Source organism: Tenrec ecaudatus, chromosome 3 (assembly GCF_050624435.1).
Source record: "Tenrec ecaudatus isolate mTenEca1 chromosome 3, mTenEca1.hap1, whole genome shotgun sequence".
Lineage (NCBI taxonomy): Eukaryota > Metazoa > Chordata > Mammalia > Afrosoricida > Tenrecidae > Tenrec > Tenrec ecaudatus.
Genome location: NC_134532.1, coordinates 219,924,268 through 219,936,497, shown reverse-complemented (window position 1 = coordinate 219,936,497; position 12,230 = coordinate 219,924,268). Strand labels below are relative to the sequence as shown.

The following is a 12,230-nucleotide window of genomic DNA, read 5'->3' as shown; positions in this document are numbered from 1 at the left end:
TCCCAGACCTTGGTCCTGATTGTACACACACACACACCACCTCTGCAAGTCACACAACTTGTGGGGTGTGGGGAGGTGTCCCAATACAGAGCTCCACGCTGTTGTCTCCAGACTGAGCTCTTGGGGTTTAGAAACAAAATTCCTTCGGAGCCAGTAACTTAACAAAGCCTGCAAGGTCCATGGTTCAAGGCCTGGGCGTCTCCAGGGCAGCGGATTCCAGCGCAGCAGAGAGCCTGGGCGGTGGCAGGCTACTTGCTCAGTGGGAGTGCAGGACACTGCGCCCGCCCCTGCTCCCAGCGCTGGAGGACGGCTACCCAGTTCTTCCCAAGAGGGGAAACTGAGGCATGCAGCAGGGAATTCCAGGGCACAAGGCTGAAGAGCTCTGATGGCCACGACAGGTGACTTGGAGGTAGGGTGTGGAGGGGGGTGGGTGGAGGGTAGGAGAAAGCTTCCTGGAGGTTTGTCCCCAGAACAGGTTGGGGAAGGCAGGGTGGGGGACAGGGGAGGGCGCAGAGGAGCCCAGAGGTAAGGGAGATGGCCCCTAGTGCCCGACTTGTTGATTGGGGGGAGGGGCGCAGGTCGTTTGGGCTTCTGCAAGGTGGGAGTGGGTGCTCCCACTCTCCGCTGCCTATGCTTCGGGACCCTGAGAGCCCTCGCCCCCGCTTCCCGGAAGACCGGCAGCCGGGGCGGGGCTGGGAGCCGGGCCGCCCCTTCCACGACGGTGGGAGGGTGGGAGGCCCTGCCTTTTAGCGCGCCCGCCGCCTGCCTGCCTGCCCGCCCGCCCGCCCGCCCCTGCCAGCAGACAGTCCGCCCGCCGGAGGGAGCGCGTCCATCCCTGTGCGCGCCCCGCCCGGCCCCGCGGCCGCCCTCGGCCCTGGCACCTCAGACCCAGAGCTCTCCGGGCGCCATGCGGGCGCAGGCGCTGCTCCTGGCCGCGTTGGCCGCGTTGGCGGTGGCCCAGGAGTCCCCCAGGTTATCGTGTCCTGCGTACTGCGACGTGTCGCGGTGTCTGAGCCGTAGATGCCCGGGCGGCTATGCCCCGGACCACTGCAAGTGCTGCCTGGTATGCGCCGCGAGCGAGGGCGAGCCCTGCGGCCGCCCCACGGACTCGCCCTGCGGGGATAGCCTAGACTGCACACGCGGCGTCTGCCGCTGCCGCTGGCCGCACCCCGTGTGCGGCACCGACGGGAACACCTACGCCAACTTGTGCGCGCTCAAGGCGGCCAGCCGCCGCGAGCTGCGGCTCTCCGGGATCCTCCTGCGCCCGCTGCAGAAGGGTGCCTGCCCTTCCGGTAAGCTCCTGGGGAAACTGAGGCCTCGTCCCTCGAGGGCCGCTCTGCCCAGGCAGAGCTGGAGGGCTGTCCCAAGTTGCCGAACCAGCCCCGAGCCTTCCAGCCGGATGAACTAATGATGGCGCCCCCAGGACCGTTTGCCCAGCCTCATCCAAACTGGGCTGGCCTGGCCAGCTCCTCATGTCCACCTCCATTGGACCCTGGCCCTCAGGGGATGCCCAGCCACAGCCCCTGGCTCTGGTTGTCCAGTTGAAAGGCTGGGCTGGGCTGGCTGGGCGGAAGCAGCTCCCTGGTGACACCGTCTGCAGTTGGCTAGTCATATCAAGGTGGGCAGCTCAGAGCCAGCTCCACTACTATTGAACAAAGGCTGAGTGATCTCCTCCCCATGGGAGCCCTGGGAGACACATTCAACAGATGGGTGGCCCCAGCCCATCCTGGTGCAGACAAAAAAAGGCCTGGTGACCCACCCCCAAACACCAGTCCCCCGCAGCCAAGTGTCAGGGACAGAGTGCTTCCCATTGGGTTGACTTGTCATGGGCAGTGGGATTGTTTGGGAGCGGGCTTGAGCCCTCCAGGCAGAGCTTGGCGGGAGCGGAGTACCTGCCAGCTCTGCCAAAGGGCGTGGGACCTCGAAGAGCCCAGGCAGGCTCTCTTGGCTCAGGGACCAGAGGGACCGAGGTCCACCAGCTGCAGCAACAGCTAGGGGGCACTGTCTCCATAGGGGCCGGGGGTGGGGTAGGGGGGTGGAGGGAGCTCAGGGACTAGGACAAGCTTTCCGAGTGAAGCCCTGGTGGGCAGAGTGAAGCCCTGGTGGGCAGTGTTGGGAGGGCAGGGACTCCGAGGGGTCAGGGTCCCAGGGCTGGACAAGTCTCAGAAATGGGTGCTGAGTGGCTGTAGCTGCGTGATGGGGGGGAAGGGGGGGGAGTAACGGCTGGGGGACCCTGGTCCTGGCGGGTCGCAGGGACAGGGGTTCAGTTTGGGTTTTCCAGTTGCTAATATCTGAACTCAGAGTGTCCCCTGCTCCCTGTGGGAGCTGTGGCTGGCCCCTGTCAAGAGAGGTACTGAGCAGGTCAGAGGTTCTGTGAAGGGGCCACCGAGAGGAGGAAGCACAAGCCTTCCAACCCCAGGGAGTTCCTAGCCTGCCCTGGACCCCAGAAACAGCCAGGACAGGAGGCCACTGAGTGCCTGCTTTTAAAGGGCGGCAGACTCTGATCTCCCCGGAGGCTGGGCATCGAGAGTGGGTGCCCACCCAGGGACACTGCCCCTGCCTCTCTCCTGGCTTCTGGGGGCTCCAGGGGCCCCTCACAGGTGGTCTCACCCTGTGTGACTCAGTTTATCCACCTGCTATTGAGAAGGGATGAGGACCAGGACCCACCTTACTCTCTGGTCTGATTGTGGTTACTGATGACCAAGGAACCTTGTTTTCCTAATGAGGTCACTTTCTCCCAGAAGGCAGGTCCTGGAGCTGGGGAGACAGAAGCCCAGGGCTTGGATGCTCTTGGCCATGCCGGTGTGACTCCTGGCTGGATAGAGCCAAAGGGTGGTGCCCCTCACTATCTTAGAGATGGGCATCTGGTCCCCAGTGCCCAGGGCACACACACATGGTCACCTGGTCTGTTCAAGACTTGGTGCTAGGGCTCAGGCACACACACCAACTATTCCCATCTGGACTCCCTGCCAGGGGCCCAGAGCACACTCCGGTGGCCTGTTCCTAGGTGGCCAAGGCTCGAGACGGAGTTGGGTGCAACCTGACCCCCATGTGGTGGCTGCCGTGTGGCAGTTTTGGTGAGCTGGCTGGGTGAGGCAGACTCCTGGGCTCAGAGCACACTCTGGGCCAGCCTCCAGACATCTCACGGCCTCACAGTACCTCAGCCCCCCAGACTCAGGGGGCCAAAAGCTGAGGCTCCTTACCACTGACCAGAGAGAGAGTTGAAATTAGCCAAGACACAGAACTTGTGCTGGCCCCAAGGCCAGCCAGCAGAGCACTGTGAGCACATGTGGTCACGTCCCGGAGCCCTGGTGGTGCTGTGGGTGAGACGCTGGGCGCTGAGTGCTCGCCCTGAGGTGGGTCGGTCTACAGGAGAAGGCTGGGGGTGTCCGCTCCTGGAGAGATGTCCAGTCCCGGGAACCCTGTCTGGGCTGGTGTGAGTCCCCCGACTATGTCACACAGGGAGGATGGTGTATGAACTCGAGAGGGAGGGCAGAGGGTGGACAGAGGGCAGGCAGATGAGGGAGGTCCTCACAATGGGCAGTGGTTTCCTTCGCTTGCCCATGGGGTCACCGTGAGTCATGGCAGCCACGCATGCCCATGGCTGAGCTGCAGCGCTCTCTCTGTTGGCCAGGTCCTGTCTGCCTCCAGGATGCAGCAGGTAGCCCCTGCAGAGGTGGGGACAGAGCTCAGGGGGATGCCCTGAGCCCCAGCTAGGGCCAGAACTCAAGGCCCAGGATGACCAAGAGGGGACAGCTGGAGCTAGGCCAGAGAGCACAGACAGAGGCCCCTGGGATCTCTTACCAGTCTGCAGGTCTCCTCGAAGCCACTGACCAGGCCTGGGGGCACACTCCCAGGCTTCTAGTCATTGTCACCAAGCACACGGGCCCCCCGACGCCCAGCCTGGCTTCCGAGCCAGCCCCTGTCCTGATGGGGGTCTTGTGTCCAGGACACTGCAGAACCCACCTAGGGCAGCCGGGTGGACACCGTGGTCCTTACAGTTGTTCTTACACCTGAGCCCATCGATGCAGCCATGGTGTCTGTCCACCTCATCAAGGGTCTTCCTCTTATGATCTGACCCTCTGCTTTACCAAGCATGACGTCCTTCTCCAGGGACTAGTCTCTCCTCACAATGTGTCCTAAGTATGTGAGAGGAAGTCTCCCCATCCTGACCTCTAAGGAGCACTCTGGCTGTACTTTTTCCAAGACAAATGGGTTTGTCCTCTTGGAGGTCCGTGGTACTTTCAATGTTATTCCCCAGCATCGCCATTCAAATGGGTCATTGGGCCATGCTTTTTCCCATCCCTGCAGTCCCTTCTCTTCCTGCTGCCAGGTAGCTGGGCCTGGGGATGGAGGGGCTTCTCACCACAGATCAGGACCCCGCCCGCCTTTAACCACCTCTCTCAGGGTGACTCAGAGGCCTGTCTGCAACCTTGGAGATGCACCATGCCCTTGAGCTGTCTGGCTCCGGGATTCCAGTTCTTCTCAGCCTGTCTGGGAGAACCACCTCCCTTTGCTGACCCCCACCCCTGGGGATCCCCAACCTCTGCTGACCGGCAGTCCCTGCACTCCCAGGCCCCACCTGCTTCTTATCTGCAGCTGCAGGGCAGCAGGCTCCCTGTGCCTCAGGGCCCTAACAGCTCAGCAGCTGCTGAGTCCCTCCCCCTACCCCCCACCGAGGCAGCACCAACTGCTCACCTGGGCCAGCCTTCTAAGGCTTTGTGGGCACTCCTGGGGCTCTTTCTCAGCAGTTCCTGCCCATCTTCTCCTGGCTGGCCGGGCACCCGGCATGCATGGGCTTGTGAGGCAAATGGGCAGTCTCTGGGCCCAAGTCCCCTACCTGCACACCTCCAGCCACAAAAGCCTCACCCCCACCCAGGGATTCCTGGCGCCCTCGGAGCGGACACTGGCCTCCACTTGAAGGCAGTGCTGGGGGTGGGTGTGAGTGGCCGTCAGGCTTGGGCAAACGGAGAGCCTGTGTGTGGGGTGCTTGTCCTCGCGATGGACTGCTGGCTGAGAGGGGCGGCCCTAGCAGATTCCTGCTGCATCTGTTTTCTCTGCTCTAGAGCTTGGTTCTGCTTTGACTCTGAGCTTCTCCCTCTCTGTTACTGCACACGGCTTGGAATTCCGCACTGGTACTGATCAGGCACAAGGCTCTGCCCTACCCCTTGGCCCCGCAGGGCTGCACTGAGGTGGGGAGGCAGCCAAGTGCTTCCACTAGCGTAGGGGAGGGGTAGCACCCTAGCTTGAGGGGAGTGAAGACCTGGGGGAGGGGGCTGCACAGGGCATCCTGCCAGGCCTAAGGCTTCTTGTGACTCCTGATGGCCCCTGGACAGCCAGGTGTGGCTTATAGGCAGGGCTGGCTCTGGCTTCTGTCTACTGACCAGCTCACATGGGCAAATCCTGCGTGGGGAGAGGGGAGGTCATCAGGAAGGGCTTCAGGTGGATGCAGGCAAGAAGCTCTGAGGGGAGCTGGGCTGGGAGGGGCCCCATCTTCAGGAGGTGGGTATCCCGAGGCTGTTGGTGGCCCATGGGGGGAGAGTCAAGGAACCTTCTGGGTGGGTGTCAGGGGACAGCCTCTCAGGGCTGTCCAGGCTGAGGAGCTGGTGTGGTCCTGTAGAGGAGGGGTTACTGGGTGGGGGTGGGGTTGACCATCCTGAGGAGGGGGTATTGGATAGGGGGTGAGACTGGGGCAGATTTCTCCACAAGGGGATCAAGATAGAGCCTGAGGGTCTTTGAGGGGGGTGGCAGGCTTGGGAGTCACTGAGTTACTAAAACTGCTAGTAGACAGGTGACTGGATAGATGGCAGTTTGAGCCCACTGAGAGGTATTAGGGAAGATAAGCTGGACCTCCTGCTTCTGAAAGGCCACAGCCTTGCATGACCCCTTGAAACTACTGCCTGAGGTGATCTCTTCCCAGACACACCCCAAATCATACCATGAGCTGACTTTGGCTCACAGAGACCTTACAGGACAGGGTTTGATCTGCCCCGTGAGTTTCCAAGGCTGCCACTCAGAAAACTTCGCCTTTCTCCTGAGGAGCAGCTGGTGGATTCGAACTGCTGACCTTGCAGTTGGCAGCCCAGGCCCTCACCACTACTCTATGCCCCAGTTCTTTCACTCAAGTCATACTTCAGTTAGCAAACTATGACTGCCTGGTGCCCTCTGACTCCAGGGCGTCAGAGGGAGAACAACCAGTGGAAAGGTGAGAGGAACCCAGGGAAGGGGTGACGGTCCTGGGCAGGAGCCGCTGCCTCAGACAGGAGGGCAAGGATGTCATGTCACTTGGAGAATGTCATCGTGTGCTGGGCTGGACGCGGGAGAAGGTTGAACTTGAATGAGGGGTCTCTCTGTCTGTATTTTCGGCAACAAAACCCACCTGCAACATTTGTCAAAGCAAACCCCAAGGCTCCCACCTCTACAGGTCTGAGCAGCAGCTCACAGAGACAGCAGTGAGACAGCCAGTAACCACAGGGCCCCCTCCACTCTAGGGACCCCAGGAGACTGCCCACCCTAGCCCAGGTCCCTGTCAGGGGTCCCCGGGAGACTCCCAACCACATGGCCGTTGAGTCAGGGGTGGAGTGCCCAGGTATGACCTCAGCCATCATCCCTGCCCACGTAGCCTGAGCACTGACCTGAGGGAAAGTGGATAGTGGGTCAGCTGGGCATCAGCCCTGTGTGGGGACCGACCGAGGGCTGGAGGAGCGAAAGACATGGAGGGAAGGGGCTGGAAAGCAGTGGTCACAGGAGACTCGCAGTCCAGGGCCTACTGGCCAGGCCCAGGCAGCACAGAGCCACCAGCCCCTGGAGCTGAGTGGTGGACTATTGGCCCTCTTGGCACTGAGCAGCTCGGGCCCTTCCTGAAGGTCTGAGAGATGACCAAGTCATCTTCCTCAGGGTCAGCCAATGAGCTAGCTGGGTGGGGAGGGTGATGGTGGCCTCTCGGAGCCCCACGTTCTCAGTGTACAGATGTGACACAACCCGTGGAGAAGGAACTGGAAGCACAGATGTCCCCTTCCCCCAGGCAGTGGCTCTGAGGGGGTCTGCAGCTGCTGTTCTTGGCTGGGGGGACAGGTCACTGGAGGACAGGCAAGTTCTCAAGGGAAAGACACAAGGGAGCATCTGGGAACTGTGGGAACAGGGAGGGAGGCGCCCCCCCCCTCAGGGCTTCAAGGCTGTCTGTCCTCCCCTCCCACCTCCTGCAGGCTGTCCGCTATGGGTCAGCACAAGCCAGGGGCTACGCTTCATTCCCACGGTCAGGGGAACATGCTCTGGCAAGGTCAAAAGGTGTCTTGGGGCAGCAGGGAGGGGCGGGGGCACTGCTGCTGGCAGAGGAAGCATGGACATAGAAGCACAAAGCTGTGGACACGGTGTCAGTACACAGCTCGAGGCTGCAGGTGGAGGGACCTGGCCCCAGGCCTGAGCATGCCCAGTGGGCGGCTGCCCTCGGCCTGCACTGGCAGGTGGATTCAGCCTGGGGCTGACATGGCGGCAGAGGGGCTGCTCTTGATGGGGTGTGGTGGGGTGGGGTGTGCAGTTGAAGTGAAGGGGTCAGACCCTGCCTAGCTGCAGGGGGTTGGGACAGCACACAGCTACCTGCTGTCCTGGAGTTGTGTAGTGCACTGTCTGTGTGGCTGTGCAGGGGCCCGGTCAGGCCCAGGCTCTCCAACTCCCTTCTCAGCCCTGGCAGTGACTGCTGAGTTCAGCCTTCATTCAGCCCCCACCCCCACCCCCAGCACAGGGTGGGGCTAAGCACCCCCACCTCCCATCCGCTGCTGGGCTCAAAGTGCAGGGACCAGCTGACTTTTAAATCAAGAAGAAATCACCGAACTGGGTGAGACCAGGGTTGACATCAGAACTTTGGCTCGAGGAAGGAATGGGGGCAGGGCTGTCACAAACCCCCAAATAAACAGTCTGCTTCCCAGGCTCATCCCCCCAGCCCATGGTGAGTCACCTCCTGTGGGAGGACCAAGGAGGGGCCTGCCCCCTACTCCCACCCCCTGTGCCTTAAAGTCACAGGACTGGCCCCTGGAGTCCCCACCAGGGGGACTCTGAAGGCCACAGACCCCACCCCACCGTGGGGCCCAGCCTCAGTGGCCTGGCTGTGAAGTGGGTGCTGAGCACCCTAAGGATGTGGCTGAGGCTGAGAGGCAGGGGTACTGGGTTTGGGTGTGATGATTGGAGGCCAGGTGGGGGCTGGGCGCAAGAAAGCTGACCACTCACTCACTTGGTCATTTACTTACTCATTCGCTCACTCACTCATGCACTTAGTCATTCATTCATTCACTCTGTCACTCACTTGATCATTCGCTCACATGGTCATTCACTCATTCATTCACTCATCCACTCACTTACTCACTCACTCGGTCATTCACTTACTCACTCATTCATTCAGTTGGTCATTCACCCACTTCATTTACTCACTTGGTCATCCACCCACTCATTCATTCACACATACTCACTTGGTTATTCACTCACTCGGTCATTCACTCACTCATTCATTCACATACTCGGTTATTCACTCTATCACTTAGTCATTCACTCACTCACTCATTCACTTGTTCAGCTAAGGATTTTGGGGCAGCGTGGGCTTCCTCCAAGAAGCTCACTGCCAAGGTTGTGAGATAAACTATATGTCCTCCTGCCAGAGGGGGCAGGAAAAGTGTCTCTGTCCCTGGCCCCCATGTCCCCACCTTCAGTTGCCCCTCCCTGCCCCAGCCTTACCCCGGGTATTGTTTCTGCCTGAACGAATGTTCCAGGGGGAGGCACACACTGAGCCCCCTCCCCCCCCATCCCAGCCTCCCTGCCCTGCTTCTCCACATGGCTGTTTACAGATGGCTGTTTGTCTGGGTTCTGCTCACAATCCTGGGTGTCAGATGGTGTAAGTGACATCTGGAAATCCTGAGGGTGGAGGCCAACTCCATCAGCACCAGACAGCCGAGGGGCTGAGGGGCGCTGCTCCTGGCCAAGCCCCACAAACCCACTGCCCTAGCCCATCCTGGCTCACAGTGACCTTGCCAGACAGGGGGACCTGCCCCCATGGTTCCTAGGCTGCCCTGGGGACCCCTTTCCTACCTCTCTCATGGAGCAGCTCTAACAGCTGTGCCACCAGGCAGCCCCTCTGCTCTGCTGAGGAAGAAGGCCTGGACTTGGGGCCGCCTGTCCCCTGGTCTACCCGGGGAAGCACTTGTCACAGTGGAGCTGTAGTTGGCCACCCTCCGCTGGGACTGAGAGTGGCAGACACACCTGAGCTCAGCCCCTCCCTCTGGGGATGCTACCCTGGGGTGAGGGGGCACCGGGCTCCCCCAGTTTCAGGCTCTGATCCCATGCACCTTGGTGTGCTGGTGGTCAGTCTTACACACCTTGTGTCTGGGTGGGGGTTCGTCTGGCCACCCCCAGACTCTTGGCTGGCCAGAGGCCCAGCGCTGGCCAGTGCACATGGTGGTCTTTTCCAATGGAGGCCTCTCTAGCCAGGTCCTGGCCATCTGGGACAGATAGCCGTTGATTAAGGCCGTCCAGGGTGGGCTGGTGAGCAGATACCACAGCGTCCAGTGGGTGGCTGCTGTGCTGGGCCCTGGGGCCCCAGTTCAGGCTCGATGGGGGACGGGATGGGGGCTAAGATGGGGTGCCTCTGGAGAGGAGCCTAACAGCCTTTGTGCAAACCTGGTGTTTTTCCTGACACAGCAGCTGCAACGGGGAGAGAAACACAGAGAGTGGGTGTGGGGGTGAGGGCGCGGGACCAGGCAGTGTTTCAGCGGTTGGTATGTGTGTGCCAAAACCTACTCCAGGGCACTGGACACACTCACTGGGCAGGGGCATCTCCTTACTGAGCCTCCGTCCCACACCTGTAGACCAGAACACCCTCCCGCCTTGTGGTGGGTCACACAGCCCTCTGATAGGCTGGTGCAGAATCAGTCTCTCCATAGCAGCAGGCGAGTGCTTTAACCACTGTGCCTTCAGCACGCGTTCCTTAGAATGCAGATGCTGGCCTGAAGGACTCAGTGGGCTAGTTAATAACAGTATATCTGGGTCGGTTCATTGTAACCAATGGGCAGATACATTGTAACTAATGGGAGCCTCTGTTAATAGCAGGGAGAAGTCGCAGGGGACAGGGTGTACACAAACCCTGGTGGTTTGGGCACAATTTTCTGTAAACCCACCAGGACCAAGTGCCCTGCAGTAACCCCCACTCATGGAACCCCCTCGTGTGGCTGTGCTCCTTAGGATTCTAGCGGCTGATTTTTTTTTCTTCAGTGATGGCCAGACTTTTCTTCCTGGACACCTCTGGGTGGACTGACACCCTTTCGTGCGTCACTGAGTCATCTAAACAACCAAGGCTCCTCCACTGACCTAGGTCTGCTCTACTAGGTAGAAGGGAGGTCCTGGGACAGGGCCGGACAGCCGTGGGACAAAGATGTTGGAAGCAGATCATCATTCATTCCTCACACGGATTGTCAGGAGAACCCCCTCATCAGGGGGGCGGGGTGCCCACTGGGCAGGGAGTGTCACCATCTGCAAGTCACCTGTAAGCCCAGTTCCCAGGGGCCCATGTCCCGGATGCAGGGTGAAGGCTCAGAGAGGGTGAGCAGGCTGCTACAGCCACCCAGGCAGTGGTGCGGGGGCCCAGGCGAGCTCCCAGGCAAGCTGGGACTCCTGGTCCTGTGCCAAGCCGCCCCAGGCGGGGCGGCCCTGATAGCATCAGCCAGGGGGGCCGGGGGGGCTTGGCACATGCCTGAGCCACTCAGGGCCAATGGGGAGGGCCCCTCGCCACTCCCATGCTCTGGGCCTGTGGAGCTGGCAGCCCTACTGCTGACCGAGCAGAAACCTGAGCCGAGAGAGGGGGTTCCTGGATGGGCCTTCTGGGGGGCAGCCAAGGCAAGCAGATGGGGGCTCCGAAGCCCCGGCAGGCACTCTGCAGCCGGCTGGGGGGCCTGTGCCGACTGTGGCCAGGCAGCGGGACGTCCGGGTCAGAGGTGAGTCTGGCTGAGCCGGGAGAACAGGGCTGGCTCTCCTGAGCTAACAACTACGGTCTGACTCCTGGTGGGCCAGAGAACTGCAGACCCCAGTGTCACCTGGCCCCATGCGTCTTTTTGAGCGGTGGCCTTGAAGAGCTCTATGCTGGCCCCCGTAGGTTTTGAGAAGGCTCCCGGGACTCGGCTCCTGCCACACCACGCTGTGTCCCTGTGTTCAGTCCAGTTCTCACAGCTCCTTGGCAGAACTTGGTCGCCAGGCCTCTCTTCTTAGTATGGCAGCTCCGCCAAGGCCCCTCCACCAGGGCTGGCTTCGCTGGCATGTGGCCTCTGCGTCACAGCCACATGGGAGCCACTACGGTGCCACCCACGGACAGATGGGGGCAGGGGGCTCATTCCTGGTGAACCAAGCCCATGCCTGCCCTGCTGTGTGGCCCCAGGCAGGGGCTCTGGTTCCTCTGGGCCTCCGGGCCAGCCTGGCAGCAGTTTGCTCTGTGCAGGCTGGGCATCTGGGGCACCTCCCACACCCACAGCCAGGCGGGACCCTGGGGCCCAGTGAAGCCCGCCCCAATGGACACGCCTGGTCCTCCCCGCCAGCGCAGGTCTCCACCAGCTGAGCAGCCCGAGGTACAAGTTCAACTTCATCGCCGACGTGGTGGAGAGGATTGCACCCGCCGTGGTCCACATCGAGCTGTTCCTGAGGTGCGTGGGCCCCGCACCTGAGTGACCCCATCCAGTCCCTGCCTCCATGGGACCGGCTCTTTATCTGCCGGGTGTCCACCCTGACCCTGAGACACCTAGGTGCCCCTCTCCACCCAGCTCCTTCAGTGACTCCCATCCCCCGCTGCTGGCTTGGTAACCCCATTTCTAGGTGGGGTGGGGAAGTCTCAGGAAGCTGGCTGAGGACCACAGCTGGGAGGAGCCCAGTGGGGCTGGAGCCCTGGGCCAAGCCCCTCTCCTCACACACTGACCCCTTGACCCTCTCCTGGGGCCCAGATGTGTCACTGAGGAGATGACGGTCAGTCTCAGGGTGACACATCGGGGCCTCTGTTATCCTGTTTCCAGGGAAGTCACTGGTCCTTCATGGAGACCCAGCTCAGAGCCTGCTAATGACTGCCCTCTGCCCCGTGCTGGCCCCTCATCAGCCCTGGGGCAGCCAGGCCCAGACAGACAAGATGCCATCAGGCCTGAGCCTCCCTGCAGTGACCCTGCCCAGGGGCAGAGAGGAGGAGGCCACCAGCTGCCTAAACCCTGCCTGCT

The 12,230-nt window shown here is 61.3% G+C and overlaps 1 protein-coding gene across 2 annotated transcripts in view; it reads left to right on the top strand.

Moving 5' to 3' along the window:
• Positions 1-787: 787 nt before the first annotated feature.
• Positions 788-12,230, top strand: part of HTRA3 (HtrA serine peptidase 3) — a 36,775-nt gene continuing 25,332 nt past the window's right edge. For both annotated transcript variants that reach the window (XM_075544649.1, XM_075544650.1), the window contains exons 1-2: positions 788-1,292; positions 11,573-11,672. In XM_075544649.1, coding sequence (XP_075400764.1) covers positions 908-1,292; positions 11,573-11,672 — 485 coding nt within the window. In that variant the 5' untranslated portion in view covers positions 788-907. The remainder of the gene's footprint in view (positions 1,293-11,572; positions 11,673-12,230) is intronic.